Here is a 22205-nt window from a genome sequence, read left to right as displayed (position 1 = left end):
ATTTTTCTACATTCACACAATCTGTATGGGAAACAATAACCTCTTTATGAATAAGGAGCCAACTTCAGCGTTGTCAGTTGCAGCCTGTTTGAAAAGGGGGGAGTCTGTGCTTAAACAATTACCCACTGCATACAAGCACTACTGCCGTGTAAACATTGTATCAAGCAAGATGTGTGTTGAGAGACTATTGATTTTTCCAAGTTCATTTTCACTTTTTTTGCATAACACACTGCACTTTAAGTCAAGCATTCGTGGTCTGCGTCTTCGAGACGTGACAATAAATACGAAATTTCTACTCCATTGGCTGTGTAATGTCTCGCGCTCTTTAAAGCTATTTAATTCACTTTTGCTTTATGGTAATTATGGTATATGTAAATACATGTCTAAATCAACTCATGCTGCCCCAGTCGAGGCATTATTGGTACCAAAAAGATGTTTTTACAGGGTACTGATGAAGTGTTTCATAGCGATCTAACTTTAAAACGGAAAACGTCGAGACCTTTGGGTGTTTTTCTGAACAGCAGCTGTTACCTCGCGGTCGCCACTGCTGACCGTCGTCCACGCCCAACTACGTAAAGCCACGCCTCCTCTGTCATTTCAACAGCCAATCAGTCAGCCGGGGACGGAATATTCTGAAGTTGGAGAAGCGGCGCGTGTGTGAAGGTGACAGTTCTGAAGCCGCGCGTGCCCGAATGCGCCGTGGAGGGGTGCAGCAGACGCGAGTGCACAGATGCAGCAGAGCGACGATATGGAGGTACCTGCTCTTAATGATCTGAACTATAACAGCGATAGACTGAAGGCCCAGGCGCAAGAGGGGCTCAGGAATCAGAAGGATTCGGAGGTAAAGGCGAAGCTTTCGAACCGTGTGATATTGGGGCGCTCTGACAGGTTTGTGTGTGTGTGTGTGTGTGTGTGTGTGTGTGTGTGTGTGTGTGTGTGTGTGTGTGTGTGTGTGTGCGCGCGCGAGTGTGCGAGAGAGAGAGAGAGTGTGTGTGTGTGTGTGTGTGTGTGTGTGTGTGTGCGAGTGTGTGTGTGCGAGTGTGTGTGTGTGTGTGTGTGTGTGTGTGTGTGTGTGTGTGTGTCCGTGGTTGTTGCTGGGAAGCTTTTTCATGCCCTTGCCCAGAGAGCGGATCTTCATGTAGTCCGAGTTGTTATTTTGGCAACATGGCGAGTCGTCGCTATAAATACATTTATACGATTTAAAATGACCGTGCACGGGACCCACCGACATCAAGCCAACATTCGCCACTCCGTGCGCCCAAATTCCAATGCGTAAAACGTATCCAGTTTCCGTGCTGCTACTAGAACGGCTTTATAAGTGCGGTGGCTCCTATCAGCCATGCATAGCCCAGTGACTTTGAAGTTCATTCAGCATGGACCATGTTACTGTTATTTATAACAGAAAAATCTGAACTAGCCATTTCATAATATCGAATAATATGGGGAACGTATTAGAAATCTGATTATTTGGTAGATATAACCATATGCTCCGTGCACACGTGTGGGGACTGGACGGCAGACTGCACGAGGATGTGCGTACTGTCCCGGTGCGTCCACAGCTAAATCTAAACGTGTGGACACATAATTCACTGGCACTAAAAATGAAAGCAAAATGCATTTTTGATGTATGCCTTGGTAGCGCGATCGGGAGGGATCTTTCTCCAGGGTAAGTGGTGCTTGCTCTGCTCTGAATGGGTATGCTACAGCCACTCGAAGTTAGCCTCCTAACATATATCCACCCTGTCAGTGCGTAGTAGGATAAATGTTTTTAAGAATTCGAGCGTATTTTGCCCCTGCAGCCTTCGGTTTGTAGGACAGTGCAGAGAGCGGTTGGGGTGTGTAAACACATTCTCCCACCTGGTGAAAAAAAGCCAGATGGTCCTTTTACCTTGTGCTACTGCAGATTGAACTAGTGTCTGGTTTCGAATGAATAGGACTCAATCAGAGGTCAAATGAGTTATTAGGCTGATGGAATATGATCTCTGCGAACCCCGTTTAGGACGTTGGTGTAAAGTGGATGTGTCCCTGTTGTATTTTCTTATTGTGTGGTATTTCTTGCGTGGTATAATATGGCGTGTGGCGTGGGGGGGGGTGGGGGGGTGGGGATTGGGCCCTTGTTGACGTGGAGATCAGTGATCTTACCCTAGTGTTGCCCGTCTGTGTTTCAGTGCCGATTTGCAATGGCCGTGGTTCTCAATACTACTGTGGAAGATGCGTTCTGTCCCAAACACTTCTAGACGCCAGTGCGGGACAAGGCGTTGGTTTTTTACCATGACTGCTTTTTTGTTTGTGGCCCAAACCCCCCCTGACCCACAGAACCATGGGTGGAGGCTTAACTTGTCTCCCTGGGAGACTGTGGGGAGCCCCCGTCAGGAGGAGCGTGAGTGCGGTTGTCTCGCAAAAAGTCCGGCTCTCCCTCGCACCTGTCAGCCAGAGTACACCCCCCCCCGCGACTCACATGCCCCCCCCCCCCCCCCCCCCCCCCCCCCGGGTCTGGCGCGTTCTCCCTGGGAGCGGATGCTGTGAGGAATGCCCTGGAAACCCACAGTGTTCCTACATGAGCCTCAGTTCTATGCTGCAGGAATTGTCCAGTAACGGTGCTTTGGTGTATGAAGGACGGTAACGTGTGACCGGCCGTGTCACGTAGGCTTGGCGGCAATCGCACGTTTACTGCGTCCGCGTTTGAAAGATACTTGATCTAAGGAGCTGTAGGATGTTTTGAAACCAGACGCAGTCAGCTGCAAGTGTGTGTGTTTGTGAAGCCTGTGTAAGTCAGTGCCAGCTTGCTGGGGGAAGAGAAAGAGAGAGAGAGAGAGAGAGAGAGAGAGAGAGAGAGAGAGAGAGAGAGAAGGAAAAGATGTATCTAACCCACATCCCGAGAGCTGTCAATTCTCAACACACTACAGATTTCCACCCTTTTAACTGCACTGATCACGGAGGATCTGATTTGTTCTGATGTGTGTGTGTGTGCGTGTGTGCGTGTGTGCTGCACATACAATATTGTCAACCTCCCAAAGCATAATCCCCACACCGGACCCACACATCTATATAAGAGCAGTGGGTGGAAATGGGTCCTTCACGTCCTGCGTGTCTCCCCGTATTATTCACTCATGTCTCCTGTGTCTCTGCTACAATCTGCTGCACTCATGCCCACCTTTGCATAATGTCCCTGTAAGCACAAGGACATAGACGGTGTGCTCTGCGTGGGGGGGGGGGGATACACCCCAGAAGTACCCAAAGCGTGTTTTCTGGTGGGCGGGACAGACTGGGTCTGCATTGTTGTTTGCTTCTTCTCCTCAGGGTTCCATGGAATCCCCAAACCTGGAGTTTGAATATGGGGACACGGACAGCTTGACTACAGAACTCTCAGGTGAACGTGCACACACACGCATACACGTAATGTGGCTGTTATTATGGAAAATGCACTTGAGTAAACTTGAGAGTGGTCACATTCACACACTGAAATGGATTTACAGAGGTTTAAGGTTATTTCAGAGCAGTGTCATGGCCATTTATGTAAACAGATAAATTAGTTTATGTGTAAATGGATTATTAGTTGTTTAGATGCTTAGTTTTGTTCGTTTCATTGTGAAATGTTCTTGCTAAAACTGTTAGTTGCTAAACCCGTTACATTTTGTGACAATGTAATGAACAGAGCCATAATGTTCAAGTTAATAATGTTCATAATGTTCCTTTTTTTTCTGCAAAAAAAACAAACATAAAAATATTGAACTTTTTAAACCTCATTGTTCGTTCCTGTCCTTTGGTTTTTTACACTTTCAGAACTGTACAGTTACACAGAGGAGCCAGAGTTCAGTCTGAACAGAGACTACTTTGAGGAAGACTTCAGAACCCACGGTACTGTCACCAGTGGCCTAGTCTTGCACCTGTGTGTTCTGAACATTTAAAACTGCTCTATCTGTTCTGGGCTCTACAGCTGCCCTGTAGGCTCCTCCCCCTGGCTGCCCTGATCACTGGTAATACTTTAGAAACTCCTCCCTCGTCTCCCTTTGTAGTTCTGCTCAATAGGCTCCTCCCCCTGGCTGCCCTGATCACTGGTAATACTTTAGAAACTCCTCCCTCGTCTCCCTTTGTAGTTCTGCTCAATAGGCTCCTCCCCCTGGCTGCCCTGATCACTGGTAATACTTTAGAAACTCCTCCCTCGTCTCCCTTTGTAGTTCTGCTCAATAGGCTCCTCCCCCTGGCTGCCCTAAACACTGGTAATACTTTAGAAACTCCTCCCTCGTCTCCCTTTGTAGTTCTGCTCAATAGGCTCCTCCCCCTGCATGTTCTGGCCAGATATCTTCTCCAGTGCTCCATATGCCTAGTTGTTGAGTGGGAGTGTGTAGCAGTGAGGTTGATGGAGTACTGTGTGTGTGCATGCTGAGATGCAAGGAGATGATCCCAGATGTAAACTGCTCTGTCAGTGCAACAGAAAGGGAGAGTACAGAAATGAATTGTCAACAACGTCCTGCAGTACTAACGTGTGCATGCGTGCGTGTGTGTGTGTGTGTGTGTGTGTGTGTGTGTGTGTGTGTGGGTTGAGAGGACATATCAAACGTGCTCTTATATTTTGATACATGCATAACCATTGGAAGCTGATTTTGTTAGACCTACAGTGGAATTCCTCTCTCTCTCTCTCTCTCTCTCTCTCTCTCTCTCTCTCTCTCTCCCTGTTGGTCTCACTCTCCCTGTTCCCACTGCATTCTCTGTACGCAGTGTCATGTATTCAATTTTTAAGCCAAAAAGTGAGAGACAACATCAAGCCTCTGCTTCCCTTCTCTCTGTCTCCCTGTCTACCTGTCTCCCTTCCTCTCCCTGTCTCCCTTCCTCTCCCTTCTTCTCTCTGTCTCCCTGTCTCCCTTCCTCTCCCTTCCTCTCCCTGTCTCCCTTCCTCTCTCTTCTTCTCCCGGTCTCCTTTCCTCTCCCTGTCTCCCTTCCTCTCCTTTCCTCTCCCTGTCTCCCTGTCTCCCTTCCTCTCCCTGTCTACCTGTCTCACTGTCTCCCTGTCTCCCTTCCTCTCCCTGTCTACCTGTCTCACTGTCTCCCTGTCTCCCTTCCTCTCCCTTCTTCTCCCTGTCTCCCTGTCTCCTTTCCTCTCTCTGTCTCCCTGTCTCCCTTCCTCTCCCTGTCTCCCTGTCTCCCTTCCTCTCCCTGTCTCCCTGTCTCCCTTCCTTTCCCTGTTGTATGCCCTTGTGTGAATACACTGCCTGTGTGTTTGGAAATGCAGACATCAAGCTTGCGGTCTTCTCCTCTCTCCCCGTCATTTCCCTGTCTGTCTCCCTGTCTCCCTTCCTCTCCCCGTCATTTCCCTGTCTGTCTCCCTGTCTCCCTTCCTCTCCCCGTCATTTCCCTGTCTGTCTCCCTGTCTCCCTTCCTCTCCCCGTCATTTCCCTGTCTGTCTCCCTGTCTCCCTTCCTCTCCCCGTCCTTTCCCTGTCTGTCTCCCTGTCTCCCTTCCTCTCCCCGTCATTTCCCTGTCTGTCTCCCTGTCTCCCTTCCTCTCCCCGTCCTTTCCCTGTCTGTCTCCCTGTCTCCCTTCCTCTCCCCGTCATTTCCCTGTCTCCCTTCCTCTCCCCGTCATTTCCCTGTCTGTCTCCCTGTCTCCCTTCCTCTCCCCGTCCTTTCCCTGTCTGTCTCCCTTCCTCTACCCGTCCTTTCCCTGTCTGTCCCTCCCTCTTCAACACATCTGTTCACATACATTCCCATCAGGCTCAAAGCCTGCAGTATTCTCCAAAGGAAATCTTTCAGTTGGATGTTAGCAGTATTATTCTGCCTCATCTTCGGGCTTTGTGGTGTGGTGAGACTGAGTTTTGCCGTTGTACAAAAGAGGCAACGCAGCAGTGTCCTAAAGAGTGTCGTGTTGCAAAGGGCGAAGTGAGGAGAGATTTGGAGTGTGTTTGTGTTTGCAGCGCACATGTGTGTAAAGCTGTACATGGCTTAATGAGCATGGCAATGGTCCTGAGTGTTTATGGCTGTATGTGTTAGTGTGTTCTGGTAAACGAGGATCACTAATCCTTCTGATCACTAATCCTGTGTGAGGAAGGAGAGAAATGAATGGAAACGCCATGAGAGTAGGGGCTGTTTAAATGTGTATTTACAGATCTCTATCTGTGTGTGTGTGTGTGTGTGTGTGTGTGTGCGTGTGTGTGTGTGTGTTTGGTGTGTGTGTGTTTGCACGTGTGTGTGTGTGTGATTCAGTGAAGGGCAGGAGATGGGTAGAGCTGAGCACAGAGGAGCAGAGAACGTACATCATGAGGCTGCTAGATGCTCTGGAGGTTACTGACAGAGACAAGAGACTCAAAGTGGCTCGTGCTATTCTCTACCTGGCACAGGGTACTCACTCACTCACACACACACACACTCACTGCACACACACACACACACACACACACACACACACACACACACACACACACACTCACCGCACACACACACATGCACACACACCCTACAGTCACAATCTTGCATTATTCAATTTTCTCTAAGTCTCTAGAGCATTCCTATTGTGAAGAATGATCTGATGTTGCTTTTTAAAAGTGCGCGTGTGTGTGTGTGCGCGTGTGTGTGTTTGTGTGCAAAGGTGTATTTGATGAGTGTGACACTGAAACAGATGTGCTCTACTGGTCACGACACAATGTCTTCCTGCTCTATGATATGGGCATCTTCACAGCTCTGCTGGAACTCCTCAGCATGGAGATTGAGTAAGTGTGCTCTTCACAAATGTTGTGTGTGTGTGTGTAGGTGTGTAAATATTACTGCTGATATATTGTTTTCTTACAGGCTCTCCTATGTCTTCTGTCTCTCTTTCCGGCTCTCTTTGTCCATCTTTGATCTGGGCGCTAATCGCTAAGTGCAGAGCTTGGTAGACATGGCTCGGCTAATGGATTAAAACCTATTTTGACTGTAGACTCTGTTGACAGGGTGCAGTACTGCGAGAGACGAGAGGAGAAAGATGGGGGAAACCATTGTGGTGTTTACTTTTCTGTTAGGATAGCACAGCTTGCTTCCCTTTATAATAGCACCCTGACTGCAGGGGGGGGGGGGGGGGGGGTGGGGGGGGGATTGTTGTACTGCCCTGGGGCAACTTGAGACGAAGCGATTTGCTCAAGGACATGACGGCAGTGTCGATCATGAGCGCGGTCACCTTAAAACCTCCATACACCACCCCCCTCTGTGTTCTGTGGCTCTGTGGAAGAGGAGTGAATTCTATTTTTATGCCGTCTCCCAGGAGAGCAGGCCTGAAACAGCTCTGTCATGGCCTGGCTGTCGACCGTGCTGTTTGTAGGACTGCCCTAATGAGACACCTCTCCACCGGCCCTCCCTGCAACCAAGGAACTGTCCCGTCAAATCTAAAACTGGTGGCTTCCAAACCCTTTTGAGATGTGTTCTGATGCAAGGGATTATCTTATTAGTACACCCAATCTATAGCCATACCTAAAGGGCTGTCGAGCATTTAACAGTGCAGGTTTAATGTGTAATCCATCAATTCTAGCACCGCTGTTGTATTCTGAAGTCAGCTGACTGGCTTTACTAAGAATCCTGGAGGCTACACACACTGTTTCAACTTTATTATGCTCTTGAGTGTCTTGAGTGATCAGGCTTTTGTGCAGAGACCAAGACAAGTTCTCAAAATTAATCAAATAACTTCTGAGGTAAAACTAGTTGAAAAGAGGATTGGTGTACCATCTAGGAACAGCTGTATAGTCAGTGCACCATGACTGACAGCATAACAGCATGGTGTATTTGCTTAGCTTAAAACCAGAATATCAAATGAAGCGTGGTGCCCTCTGGTATCTTAGCCTAAGCAGCTAGCTTAGCCTCTCCACCACCGTCCACGTTTGCTGCTCAGTCCTCGGTCCCACATTCCCGAGACCGGCTGCTGGATCCGAGTCCTCCATCACGCCCACCCGGGACAGCTAGTCATGGCCTTAGTGATTGGTGGTCAATTGGTGTCAGTGGATGCTTGAGTGTTCTTGAGGGCTTCCAACTGAGGAACGCTTGCTTCTTTTGGTTTTACTGTTTGCTATATACTGTATGTGCGTGTGTGTGTGTGTGCGCGTGTGCGCAAACGTGTGTTTAATGACGTGTTCACATGTGCCGTGGCGTTACAGTGTGTGGTGTTTCTTGTGTGACCCTGCACCAGTAATAACCAGGCGTGTAGCAGTGCGGTCAGGAAGCCAGCCATATCCCTGGCAGACAGCACCGAGCTGAGGTGAGACGCTTTCAGAAGCTGCTTCCCCTCATGACATAACCTCACTCTTCCTCTCCTCCCAGAGCGTAGCCGCATATACACGTTTGTGGGGTTATGCATATACCAACATATGTATTTTCTATATCTATGTATGCATGTAATAAGTATTTTCTAAGCTTGACCTCAGTAACTAACAGCTTAATGAAAAACGATTTACCTTAATTAGTTGCCCTTAGATATTCTTAAGTTTTCATGCATAAAAATTTAAAAAGCAAACAACATGTCTAGTCATGTGTGCGTGCACACAGTCATGAATCAACGTCTCTTCTAACCCATGAATTCACATCTTGGCTTCTCCATTAGTGTGAAGTCTCTACTGCAGAGGGAGGTTAGAGAGGTTATTAGCTATGAGAACATGATCACCATCACTGTGTGCTGACTCTGTCCTCTGAGCCCTGTGTCTTCATCTGAGTGAGGGTGCTCTCGGTGAGGAAGCCCTCTAGGCAAAGCCCTCTAGCGATTAGAGACCTTGTGGAGTTTACCATGTTGATTAAGCAGCTAAATCAAATCACAAGGGTGCATTTTGATGAGAGGTTATGAAGAGTATATGATGACCTAATCTCACTCACTCACACACACTCTCACACACACACTAATTCAGTCACTGAGTAAAGTAAAATCTGTTGGGCAGGGTTCTGCTGAGCATCATGTATCTGATGGTGGAGACGATCCGTGTGGAAATGGAAGAAGACGGACCAGAGTGGAGGACGGCTCGAGAAGCCTTCAAGATTGAGCTGGGTGTGTGTGTGTGTGTGTGTGTGTGTGTGTGTGTGTGTGTGTGTGTGTGTGTGTGTGTGTGTGCGCGTGTGTGTGTGTGTGTGTGTGTTATATGTGTGTGTGTGTGTATGTATGTGTTATATGTGCGTGCATGTGTGTATGTGCGTGTGCGTGCGTGCGTGCGTGCGCGTGTGTGTGTGTTATGTGTGTGTGTGTGTGTGTGTGTGTGTGTATATGTGTGTGTGTGTGTATGTGTGCGTGTGTGTGTATGTGTGTGTTAGTGTGTATGTGTGTGTTAGTGTGTATGTGTGTGTTATATGTGTTATGTGTGTGTGTGTGTGTGTGTGTGTTTGTGTGTGTGTGTGTGTGTGTGTGTTTGTGTGTGTGTATGAGTGTGTATATGTGTATATATGTATATATCTCCTCAGTTGTGATCTCTCTCTCTCTCACACAGGTTCACCCCTCTACAATGGAGAGAGAGAGAGAGAGAGAGAGAGTGTGTGTGTGTGTGTGTGTGTGTGTGTGTGTGTGTGTGTGTGTGTGTGTGTGTGTGTATGTATATCTCCTCAGTTGTGATCTCTCTCTCTCTCTCTCTCTCTCTCTCTCTCTCTCTCTCTCACAGGTTCACCCCTCTACAATGGAGAGCCCTTTGCTCTTCTCCTCTTCACCATGGTAACCAAGTTCTGCAGTATGAGTGCTCCCCACTTCCCCATGAAGAAAGTGCTGCTTCTGCTGTGGAAGACCTTACTGGTGAGTGTCCCAGTACCACCACCTTACTGGTGAGTGTCCCAGTACCACCACCTTACTGGTGAGTGTCCCAGTACCACCACCTTACTGGTGAGTGTCCCAGTACCACACCACCACCTTACTGGTGAGTGTCCCAGTACCACCACCTTACTGGTGAGTGTCCCAGTACCACCACCTTACTGGTGAGTGTCCCAGTACCACACCACCACCTTACTGGTGAGTGTCCTAGTACCACCACCTTACTGGTGAGTGTCCCAGTACCACACCACCACCTTACTGGTGAGTGTCCCAGTACCACCACCTTACTGGTGAGTGTCCCAGTACCACACCACCACCTTACTGGTGAGTGTCCCAGTACCACCACCTTACTGGTGAGTGTCCCAGTACCACACCACCACCTTACTGGTGAGTGTCCTAGTACCACCACCTTACTGGTGAGTGTCCCAGTACCACACCACCACCTTACTGGTGAGTGTCCCAGTACCACCACCTTACTGGTGAGTGTCCCAGTACCACCACCTTACTGGTGAGTGTCCCAGTACCACACCACCACCTTACTGGTGAGTGTCCCAGTACCACACCACCACCTTACTGGTGAGTGTCCCAGTACCACCACCTTACTGGTGAGTGTCCCAGCACCACCACCTTACTGGTGAGTGTCCCAGTACCACACCACCACCTTACTGGTGAGTGTCCCAGTACCACACCACCACCTTACTGGTGAGTGTCCCAATACCACCACCTTACTGGTGAGTGTTCCAGCATCACACCATGGGTGCTCTACTCCTATTCTATTCTATTCTATTCTATTCTATTCTATTCTATTCTATTATTTTGCTATTAATGCATGAGGCTATACATACTTTTCATTTTTCACTGTAATTTATATGAAAAAATATAAAAAATATATGAATATTTTATGTAGTCATAGAATACAAATGTGCTGATATGAGTATTGATTTGAATTGTTTTCCTGTGTGTGTGTGTGTGTGTGTGTGTGTGTGTGTGTGTGTGTGTGTGTGCATGTGTGTGCGTGCTTGTGGGTCTCTGTGCATCTGTATGTGTTCATGTGTCCACGTGTGTGTGTGCATATGTCCACGTGTGTGCGTGCGTACGTGCGTGCGTACGTGCGTGTGTACGTGCGTGTGTGTGTGCGTGCTAGTTCACTCTGGGGGGCTTTGAGGAGCTGCAGGACATGAAGGTGGAGGCGAGGCGGAGGCTGAGTCTGCCCCCACTCCCGGAGGACAGCATCAAGGTGGTGCGGAGCATGAGGGCCGCCTCTCCACCCGCCTCCGCCATGGAGCTCATCGAGCAGCAACAGCAGCAGAAGAGAGGACGGAGGAGCCGCCGGGTACGGCACACGCACCACGCCCACACCACACCATGCCCCCAACCACGCCCACACCACGCCCACACCACGCCCACAACCCACCGCAAAACGTCCCGTTCGATTTTGCGGGTCTTCCTGTGTCGTCTGTGTTGGCTAACAGTCGCAGACTTTGCAGTATGCTCAGTCAACCCACACAGCACACACAGTCTGCTGCATTCTCACACACACACACACACACACACACACACACACACACACACACACACACACACACACACACACACACACACACACACACACCAGGGGCAATACGGCTGCTTTTTTTCCCACACTGCAGCACTAATGTACTTGTCACCCAAACACTGCAGTAACATTGCGGTACCAGTGACAGAATGCGAGATGTCTGGCAATGTACCGATACCCCTGCCTCTTATTTAAAATACATGAGCGGACTGTAGTCCTATTAGACACATCTCATCTCTCCGTCTCAACAGAGAGAGAGAGAGAGAGAGAGACCCTGTTGCTTCTCCCTGTGCCTCACTTTATCTTTGCCTCTCTCTCTCTCTTTCGGTTTCTGTCTTTCCCTTATGGCTCATCCCCCTCTCTTCCTTGTGTCCCTACAGAGTGCCTTTGTTGATAGCTTGGAAGGAGACAGTCCCTTTGCCAGGAAGCAGGTCTCTACCTAGATCCCCTCTGTGTGCATTCGCTCCACCATGGGCTGCCACACTCCTCTCCACTGCAGTTTGCTCCGTTGACTTTTGTTTGGGAGCTCTTAGAAATAAGGCTGGCTGTGGTCATAATGGCTGTAGTGTGTAGTAAATGCACCAGACATTAGATCAAAAATATTTGTTTACTTTTCTCTCTCTCTCTCTGTCTCTCTGTACCTCTCTCTCTCTCTCTCTTCTCTTTCCTCCCTTTCATTTCTTTCCATCTGCACCTTGTTTTAGGCCCTAGATCACAAGTAGACACACTCTCCCTCTCACTAGCTCTCAGAATGGCTTCTCTCATAGGCTCGTGTCATCTCTGCCCATAGCCACCGCACCACGCCCACTGGGCCTCCACACATACACTCATACATCACACCCGGGGGGGGGGGGGGGGGGGGGGGGGGTCGAAAAAAGACACACCCGATTCACTAACGCAACTCATGCCTGACGCTTTGCTCCGGAGTCCGCCATTCATCTGTTTGAACGGCACTAGACGTGCGAGGGACTCGTTGACTTGTTTGTGCCGTTTGTCGAATGGGATCGGCTCACGCGCGGATCGCACGACCGAGCGTGCGGGGTGTTGTTTGTGAGGGGGTGCCGTGCCACTGCGGGGTTCTCGGCTCGCTCCTGCAACGGTAAGTCGGTGGGACGGGCAATAAGGCTGAAGGCAGCGGCTTCCGGAGGAGATCTCGTCGTCGGGAGGAGAGTTTCGCAGTCATCGCGTGGGACGAACGTCCAATGAGGAAATGACGGAGGTGCTCGTAGGTGGTACAGCGTCCTGGGACGTCACCCTGATGTTAGCCTCTCTGTGCTCTGCAGCTTCCTGTATGATCAGATTTGGAAGGAATACTTTAAAATGTATTGATGGCTGAATACTAAATGCACTTAAATGTATTCAGTAGCATATTCACTTAAAATATAGATGTGTCTTATTTAGAATATTTGAAATACATTTAATACATTTTGTCATCATTCTTCAGTATTGGCTCGTGGTCGTGCTAATGCTAGAGAGAACACCCATCAAAACCATGAAATCAGCTTGCCAGACATAGTATGACTTGTTTGAAAGCTAGTGACACTAGCAACTGTCATTGTTGGTGATTTTAAGTGTCACTATACCTTTAGCAACACTGTCCACATGTGACTTAATGGCCATGTGATTACAATCTTTAGTCGTTAGCTACTTGCAATTTGTAAGTAAGTGACATGTCCCCCCCACTTTTTCAAAAGCCGGTTTTGGTCCCCCCCAGTTTTTACAGTTAAAACCAAATATTTAAGTAGTGACAAAGTCATGTCCCCCCCACTTTTTAACGGTAAAAAAACCAATATCCAAATAGCGACAAATCTAGCACTAGGATCATGCAGCACCCCCCCCCCCCCCCCCCGCTTAACAGTTCGCCACCCCAGGTTGTGTCCCCCCCACTTGTGAAATCAAAACTACGTCCATGCATGTATATATATATATGTTACATAACATGTTACAAATGTTGCATAACAAGAGTATTTCAATTACTATAATACATACCACTGTTATTTAAATCCATTACAATCTATCCCTATCTGAGTGTGGTCTAATGTTTTTTTAACAAACGTTTTATTAGAAAATGTAACTGACAATTATCCTATCATATAGCTGTTAAGGGTGTTTGAATTTATCATGTTTCCATTAAATGAATTTGATCCACATTGTAGAAGTTAGTGTGATGAATCTCAGTTCTAAGTAACTGGCCTGGTCATCAGAGAGACTCAGCATCATGGTGTATTGGGCTATATTTAAAGATGCTGTGTAAAGATTAAGATGGTCTCTTCCTCTGTCTTAGCCCCTGGTCAAGCAGGACAGCCTGGACACGTACAACGAGAGGGACCCCTTCAAGAACGACGACGCTCGCGACGAGGACGAGGACGGCGACGACGTGGACAGCGGCATCGAGGGGGAGGTCGACCCGCTGGACCGTGACGTCATCATCCAGCCCCCTCCCCCGCCACCCCCTCTGCGCCCCCCCAGTGAGAGGGTGTCCTTCCCTAAAGGGCTTCCCTGGGCCCCCAAAGTCAGGTGAGACAGTTAAGACACCTGTAGGACAACTGTCCCCAACAGCACACCTTCTGTTCCTCCGTCATGACCTGCTGACCCACTAATAAACGCAAACCAGAAAGTGCAGGTTCCCCCATTGCTCTACATTATTTATTTACATCTTATTTGCATGTTTTTTTTATTATTAACATATTTGTATTAAGCTGTGAATGAATAATAAGCCAGGCTGTTTGTAATTGCTTGAGCTATTAAATCTGCAGTCCATTGACACTAACTCATATTCTGCTGGTGGAAGCCTTTTCCCCCTTAGAATCCCCAGCGCTGCCCGGCCGGCCCAAATGAACAACCTTAGTGGGCGCTGCACCTGGGTCATGAATAATGCATGAGGGAGTGGGCGGGGCATGGAGGAGGGGGATGGGGTGGCTGAGAGGCAGAGAGGGTGCGAGTCTTATTAAACCCTCCTGATTATCAGCGAGCTCGTGTATTATTTACCATCACCTTCCTGAGCTTACGGCCGTGTGTTTACGGCTGAAATGTAGGTGCCGTGCTGTGCTGATAAGTGTAGTAACAGACGGAGGGAGAGAGGGAGGGAGAGAGGGAGGGATGGAGAGAAGGGTGGGGGGGCGTTCACTGCAGCATGACTGATGTTCCTGACACAGATGTGGCCGGCGAACACACCTCAAGCTTTGTCCAGGAGGGCGCCTGCACGCTGGTTTTTTTCCTGGCTTTTTGCTCCGTCATAAGCTTCCCGCATACAGTATGTCGGCGTGCGCTGTCTGCTGTGGGGGACGACAGACTGTGATTCAGGCCAGTGTTTCCCAGTCCGGTCCGCAGGGACTCCCAGATGGTCCACTTCTTGTTCACTGTCCCAGCTCCTACACACCTTAAGCAATTAACAACAGGAGATTTCGTACAGTTGTGCAAGGGCTTCCCCAAGGAGTGGCCTGGGTCCTTGGGATTTTGTGCAGAAGCCAGTGTGGTGGTTCCTAAGACGTCTTCTTCCAGCGGGAGTTGGAGATCAGGCCTCACCTCCACTAGTGAGATGTTTGTGGGGTTCTTCCATGCATCTCAGTGCTCTTAGGGTTCATTTGCCCCCCCCCCCCCCTTTCTTGGTCTACAGAGAGAAGGACATCGAGCAGTTTCTGGAGACCAGCAGAAATAAGTTCATTGGCTTCACCCTGGGAAAGTGAGTCATATCTAATGACCTCATCCAAGCTTAGCTTCATAAGGCTTTGGCATTCATGTTGATGATGATGAATATTCATTAAATTGCTCCAGTATGGTAGTGTGCAGTAGTCTAGTGGGATGTTCTGTCTCATAGCTGATTTGATACTTTGTCTTTTTTTTTTCTTTTGTAGTGACACCGAGACCCTAGTTGGGTTGCCCCGACCAATACATGAAAGTGTGAAGACTCTTAAACAGGTGAGTGATAGCCAATTTGCTACCTCATTTTTAGCCAGAACTCCATAGTACCTCAATCGTAAAATCTCTCTAGTTTCATTCCATAGTGCTCTTGTGTATTTTAGTTTATTTAGAGATGCCTAATCCAGCTAATCTACATTTCCTGAATTCAGGGACCAGATCAAACCAGAAATAAACTCAGCAAGATAACAGATCACGAGGAGAACAGTTTTGCCATCCTGGTGATGTCACCTTTGTGTCGTCAGTATCTTTGGCACGTCACTAGCTCTGAAAGTTACCTTTCGTTTATCCATCACTTTCAGTTATTGTGAAAGGTAACTGACGCTTTAGTCAGTACCAGAGTGACAAATCTTAGACCTCCGCGTCTAAGCCCTCCTGCCTGGGTCACGGGACGCCCTCGGTGCCGAGCAAGAGAGCTCGTTCGATCACTCGGACGAAATCGCCTTCGTCACCAGCCATGATAACACACGCGTACCCTTTCCCACTCAGCACAAATATGTCTCCATCGCCGAGGTGCAGATCAAGAGGGAGGACGAACTGCAGCAGTGTCCTATGACCATGGTGAGTGTCCCCGAATCCAACATTGCTTCTGAGTGGACGCTTACATCTGGCTCTGATTGGCTAGAAGCCAGCGAATGAAATCGCATGAAAGGTGGATGGTTCCGAACGATTATGGAGAATTGAGATTCGTGGACAGACCATTTCTAGCTGTGCTCCCCCCTGACATTTATTATGCAACAAGAAACAGTCAAACAACAAATACTGAGAGATTTTTCACGATTTTTCACTTGACTTTTGTGGAAATGTATCCTGTAGCAGAGGTGAGGAAAGTGTCTGTATATGAATAAAGCTTAAAGTGGGGCGGCGTGAGTCTGCATTAAATATGTGGATTTACCCCAAACATACGTCAAACACAGGAAGCCTTTCACTGATACCAAAAACGTTATTATACTGTTATAATATACTGCATTATATTACATTATGTTAAGAAAGGCAAATGTTTTATGTAATCATGTTAAAATGTCACACCAATTACGTGTTCATGATTTAACATCAACAAAAACACACCATGTGTTTTTGTTGTTGTTAAATCATGAAGTGTGAAGTGTGATTTTTTTTTGTGGATATCTTGACGATTGGCTCTTCCTGTCTGGGTTGCTGGTCCCTGGGTTAGGGGGAGGAGCAGGTGGAGGAAGCCCCAGCGGAGGTCCTCTACGTGGGCATGCTCCCCAGCCTTTCTCAGTACGTGGTGAGTGTTTGGCTGCAGTCTTCCTCCCTATTTTACTGCATATCGTGCACAGATCACAAGTGAATGAGCCACTGAATTGTCATTTGGCCCGTCGCACTGATGACGGATTAAAGTGTAGGCGCCACTAGATTGCTTATCGGCGGGAATGTTATTGGGGGGGGGGGTGGGGGGGGGGGGTGGATGCGTTTCCGCTGGAGCCCGGCGGACTGAATGGGCACTGAACGGCGGTGTGTCTCCGGTGCCGTGTGCGTTTAGATCGCCCTCCTAAAGCTCCTGCTGGCAGCGGCGCCGACCTCTAAGGCCAAGACCGACTCCATCAACATCCTGGCCGATGTCCTTCCTGAGGAGATGCCGTGAGTGTGCGAATATTGTGAAGCGTGTGGACACGATAGTGGTGGTATTGTGATTCTGTTCTGACGAGTGTCTCTGCGTGCGTGCGTGTGCGTGTGTGTGTGTGTGTGAACAGCATCACCGTCCTCCAGAGCATGAAGCTGGGCATTGATGTGAACAGACATAAAGAGATTATAGTCAAGGCCATCTCCGCTCTGCTGCTTCTGCTGCTCAAACACTTCAAACTCAACCACATCTACCAGGTCACAAACAGCTTGCTCTCACCTTCTCTCTCTCCCTCCCTCCCTCCCTCCCTTTTTCTCTTTCTGTCTCTCTCACTCACTCTTTCACTCACTATCTCTATCTCTCCATATCTGTCTCCTTCTCTCTCTCGCTCTCTAACTCTCCCTTACTGTCTCTTTCCAACTCTCGCTCTGTTTCCTCCCTCTCTCTTCTGTCTGTCTTCCTTTGCTTTCTCTCTTTCTCTCTCTCGTATCTGCTTCAGTGCAAGGACATTTCTGTGACGGGGGCGCACAAAGGCCAGGCTGTAAATTTTAACTGTTTAACTGGTTACCACTGTATTTTTTTTACATAAAAAGCAAAGCATGATGGCTATCGTCCACTTTGCAGTAGTATGTTGATTCAGTCTTTTACATATTGTGTCAAATATTTGGATTTTATGTGTATTTTCCTCAGATTCCAGTCTCTCTCTCTCTCTCACACACACACACACACACACACACACACACACACACACACCTGTAATGGCTTACTGATGATGTGCTCTGCTAATAGGTGAATGGTAGTATTCATCTCCAGTAGAGAAAGAAGTGTGTGGTATAGAGAATATCAGTCTCCTCCGGTGACAGCCAAACCTCACCCTCCAGTGTGAGGGGTCCAGGGATTCAGGACCTATTTTGAGCTAATATGTGTTACATGCTGACTACAGCAGAGAAACTTCTACAGTGCTGGCCCAACAAAGCACTCAGATTGGGATCTGATCCCTTCCACATCAAACAGTATGTGCTGGCATCGCTTTTGCAGTGAGGGAAGAGAGTGAGGGATGTGAAAGAGAGGTGGAGAGAGGGAAGAGGAACAAAAAGAGAGAACGGGGTGTTCTGTGCTGTGATTCACGTACTGCTGTCAGTGCCGTTCAGTCTAATCCTGTCTGATGAGCAAGACAATCTTTTTTGTGTGATTATGGGGGTAATGTGGTTTATGGTGAATTTGGCAGACTGGCACCATCTGCTGGCAGAGATCAGTCATGACTGCAAAGAGAACTACAGAGGATTTTGTGTTATTCTTAGGTGCACTGGTGTGATACATGGTTCCCCTCTAATACTGTCAGTAAACAGCTCAGTGGTCCTAGGGCATTTTTCTACAGATAATTCTACAGTAACTGAATGTCACAGACATTACCTCTACATAGCTTCTGTTTGTCACCAGTACAGAACACAGACACCTATAAATTACAGGTAGCTCTTATAGACTCACTCTCAAGAACTCGTCTGTTAAGAGAGTCTCGCATACAAACCCCACACAAAAATGACAAAGAAATATATTATTATATATATTATATATTAAATATTTGAGTGCCTCGTTTTGGGGGTTAGTTGTTTGTAGTAGTGCTGTCATGCCCAGAGGATTATTAGAGGTTTTGAATTTTTGAAATTTTAAATGCAGCAATCAAATGCATGCAATTAATCATGATGCAAGACAGCACTGAAGCCTTGATCTTAGAAAGGAACAAAAGCTCTAATTAAAACAGTAAGGGCTTTCTTCCCCATTCCTTTTCACTGATGGAAAGAACAGAGATGGCGAGATCGCACAGGACCTATGAAAGAAATTTCTTCTGTGCAGTATTTTTTGAGCTCTGTTTAGGGTTAGGAAGTCCTTTTGTGTGAATTACACACTCTCGCTGTCAAAATAAAAATTGTGCATTACATGCAGTACTGGGAGGTGGAAACGAAATGTAAATGGCGTGCTGATTTTAGACGGCTATCAGAGTCCAGTGCTTCCCAGACGTTGGAGAGACGAGGAGCTGGTTCTGGTGCCGGGGCAGTAGAGGTGGATGAACATGCTGACGGGGCAGAACTGTAATGACTGGTCCCTTTGTCCTGGTTCTTTTGTCCTGTGTAGTTCGAGTACGTGTCCCAGCATCTGGTGTTTGCCAACTGCATCCCCCTCATTCTCAAGTTCTTCAACCAGAACATCATGTCTTATATTAGTGCCAAAAACAGGTAGGGGGCAGTTATCTCTCCAGCTTCCTTATACCAACAGCTCTCGGGGTAATGTACACGTTTATATGTGTGCAGTCATTTTGCTGCGCTGTGTGTTCTCACTACAGCATCTGTGTGCTGGATTTTCCTCACTGTGTGGTCCATGAGATGCCTGAACTGACTGCTGAAAGCCTGGTAATTTACACACCCCACGGACTTTAAATAGGCAGAAGAATGCCGGAGGAGGCGTAAGCAAAGCGCCTGAAGGATGTTGTGTGTGTGTGTGTATGTGTGTGTGTGTGTGTTAACAGGAAGCCGGAGATAGCAATCAGTTTTGCTGGCGGAACCTGTTCTCCTGCATTAATCTTTTGCGAATCCTCAACAAACTCACCAAGTGGAAGCACTCTAGGACCATGGTGAGGGAGGAGATACCGCCATGTTTCTGACATCACGCTGTTGAATCTCACGTCTGGACTCATTTACATATGGATCAGAGGAAATCAAAGTCCTGTGCCAGAGCGACAGTGCAGCGTTTCCTTGCTTTAACTTGACAGAGAATTGATTCTTGATTCATTCACTAGTGAATCAGTACAGAGCGAATGAGAACTCGGGCACTAGGCCCCTAATACACAGACCGTTGGGACACTAATGTCTCAGATACGCACAACACGCAGTGCTACTTTACATTTTAAAATGAGGTAATGACACAGTTGTTCATTGGGCAACCCACTCACTAGCATTAGCTGACAGGTAAATGCATACATAAGCTAATATAATATGAGGTGTGGCTAGAATTAAGTAAGGAGGCCCATAGTTAAAAAGAAAAGCACACACATCAACCGAATGACTCCATTTTAAACATTTCATAAAATCCTGCCAGAAACATTCATGCAGTATTCAGCCAGAGATCATAGTGAGCATGCTTGCTGGTCTATGATTTTACAAGAAGCCACAGCTGTGTACTTGACTCAGTGGGCAGTTAGTTAACTACAGATACAGGGAGCTGCTAGAAACAACTCAGGAGGTAAAACTGGAGGCTTAAATATGTGACCCGGTTGTGTTTGAGCAGTAAGAACACTGCTACTTCATAATAATGTTGAAGAGGTTAATGATACCAATTTAACTGCTACTTGAAGCTGTTTGCACTCCTCACCAGATGTTGGTGGTGTTTAAATCTGCTCCAATCCTGAAGAGGGCGCTGAAGGTCAAGCAAGCCATGATGCAGCTTTATGTCCTCAAGCTCCTCAAGATTCAGACCAAGTACCTTGGCCGGCAGTGGAGGAAGAGCAACATGAAGACCATGTCAGCCATTTACCAGAAAGTCAGACATCGGCTAAACGATGACTGGGCCTATGGAAATGGTGAGAACTGCTGTGTCATGTTACGAGAAAGATAACATGTTGAATAGTCATTTCATTATCCCATTGATAGCTCTTTCTCTCTCTCTCTCTCTCTCTCACACACACACACACCATAAAAAAAATATTAAAAATCTCTCTCTCACACACACACACACCATAAAAAAATATTTAAAATATTTACTAGTCACTTATAACATCAGCCTCCATATCCCCCTCTTCTGGCCTATCAGACATCGACGCTCGTCCCTGGGACTTCCAGGCGGAGGAGTGTGCCCTGCGCGAGAGCATCGAGAAGTTCAACGCGCGCCGCTATGACAGGAACCAGAGCGGCGAGTTTGCCCCGGTGGACAACTGCCTGCAGAGTGTCCTGGGCCAGCGTGTGGAGCTGCCCGAGGACTTCCACTACAGCTACGAGATGTGGCTGGAGAGGGAGGTGTTCTCCCAGCCCATCCAGTGGGAGGGCCTGCTCCAGGCCCAGTGACCCAGCCGCACACCACGGCGGCCAGGCTCACTCGGCCCGCCACCTGCCGTGGGTCGGCAAGCATCCCACACACACGCAGACAGATGCATGTTCGCACGCAGACGCAGCAGTACTTGTGCTAAACGCGTTCTCCATGTAAATGAATGCTTGTAAATACAAAAATGTTCAATTGGATTGTAAAGGTTTTTGAATGGTAGCTGTCCTTTATTGTTGAGGCGTCTTCCGTCACGCCTTCCTCTGTGTACAGTATCAAACACAACATATCCTCCATAGCAAACTTTCTATTATATATAGCCTACATATATATATATAAATGTATAAATCTCCACTAAAATACTCTAAGTATTATAAATATATCTTAAAGAGTGAAGGTATTTATTTATATTTACCAAATTACTTATCTCAGTCTGGAACTGCTGAACTCTTATTTTGAATTGCGTACACGTATATGTAAATACAACAAGCTAACTAAAAACCTTTGTGGGCTTAGCACTTTTTGTCCCTGTTGTCATGTTAAAGAGACTTGATATGTCCAAGAAGAAACAAGATGGTCAACTCTAAGCCTGTGTGGCTCATAGCCTGTTTGGCATCAGGGCCAGGTGAGCCCATCCGTAAAGAGTCCTTTCAGGCACTTCTGCTGTTTCACTTATGGCATGGAGTTGTTCTCGTGTCAAGAGCTTCCTCCCTCTCATAGGTCCTCATAACGTGAGAGCCCCTCGCTAACAGCACAAGTCAAAAGCACAAAAGTGACCTTGGTGAATAGCTTGAATAGCTTCGCCCTCCTATAAAATAATGGTGCTGATTTTTTAACACTGTTTTATGTTGTTTGATTCTTTCTTTCATTTTCTCTTCTACCTCTCTCCCCTCCCTCACTCATTCCCCTCTCACTCATCACACAGCACATTTTTATGGTCATTTATTTATAAGTCAGGGGGCAGTGCATGCTGACTAACATAAAGTTGAACGTGCCAGTGTTGGTCACTTGGCTAGTTTTCAGCTGTAGTGTCACAGGCCTTTAAATACTGAAACTACCCAGAACCTCAGTGCTCAGTGTTTTTGTTTGTTTGTTTGTTTTTTACAGCAGTCATTTTTAAAATCACGATCAATTTTTCACAAAACTTTACAGTGTTTGTCAAGATATGACTGACCAGTTTCCTGCTTTTAAAAAACACTGGTTTAATGTACAAAATATGAGTATTTAAAAGGATGTAGACTTAATTACAGGCAAACGTTTGGAACTGTTGTAGAAGATATTTGTCTTTAAGAGACAACAACTCCACCCTAATTTCAGTATTATGTCTGTTTTCTGGTGTAATTGGTCGATAATTAAAGTGTTCCATCTTGTACGGTAATTATC

General features: G+C 47.4%; 1 protein-coding gene across 5 annotated transcripts; it reads left to right on the top strand.

Annotated features, from left to right (window-relative positions):
* Positions 1-610: 610 nt before the first annotated feature.
* Positions 611-22200, top strand: strip2 (striatin interacting protein 2). Of its 5 annotated transcripts, none has more exons than XM_077004903.1 (22): positions 611-754; positions 3301-3370; positions 3784-3858; positions 6201-6335; positions 6583-6703; positions 8146-8214; positions 8885-8991; positions 9593-9720; positions 10880-11068; positions 11671-11721; positions 13575-13807; positions 14907-14972; positions 15145-15208; positions 15698-15769; positions 16383-16457; positions 16713-16810; positions 16924-17050; positions 18927-19027; positions 19135-19201; positions 19318-19422; positions 20163-20367; positions 20598-22200. In XM_077004903.1, the coding sequence occupies exons 1-22, from the start codon at positions 731-733 to the stop codon at positions 20846-20848; spliced, it is 2433 nt and encodes an 810-aa protein (XP_076861018.1). In that variant the 5' UTR covers positions 611-730; the 3' UTR covers positions 20849-22200. The 5 variants fall into 5 exon arrangements, with proteins under 5 accessions (XP_076861018.1, XP_076861016.1, XP_076861017.1 ...); XM_077004901.1 differs by having other exon boundaries at positions 645-841; XM_077004904.1 differs by lacking the exon at positions 611-754 and adding an exon at positions 1510-1666.
* The last annotated feature ends 5 nt before the right edge of the window (positions 22201-22205 follow it).

Source organism: Brachyhypopomus gauderio, chromosome 5 (genome assembly GCF_052324685.1).
Source record: "Brachyhypopomus gauderio isolate BG-103 chromosome 5, BGAUD_0.2, whole genome shotgun sequence".
NCBI classification, from domain to species: domain Eukaryota; kingdom Metazoa; phylum Chordata; class Actinopteri; order Gymnotiformes; family Hypopomidae; genus Brachyhypopomus; species Brachyhypopomus gauderio.
Note: the sequence above shows the minus strand (reverse complement) of the source record. Positions and strands in the feature narration are given on the sequence as shown.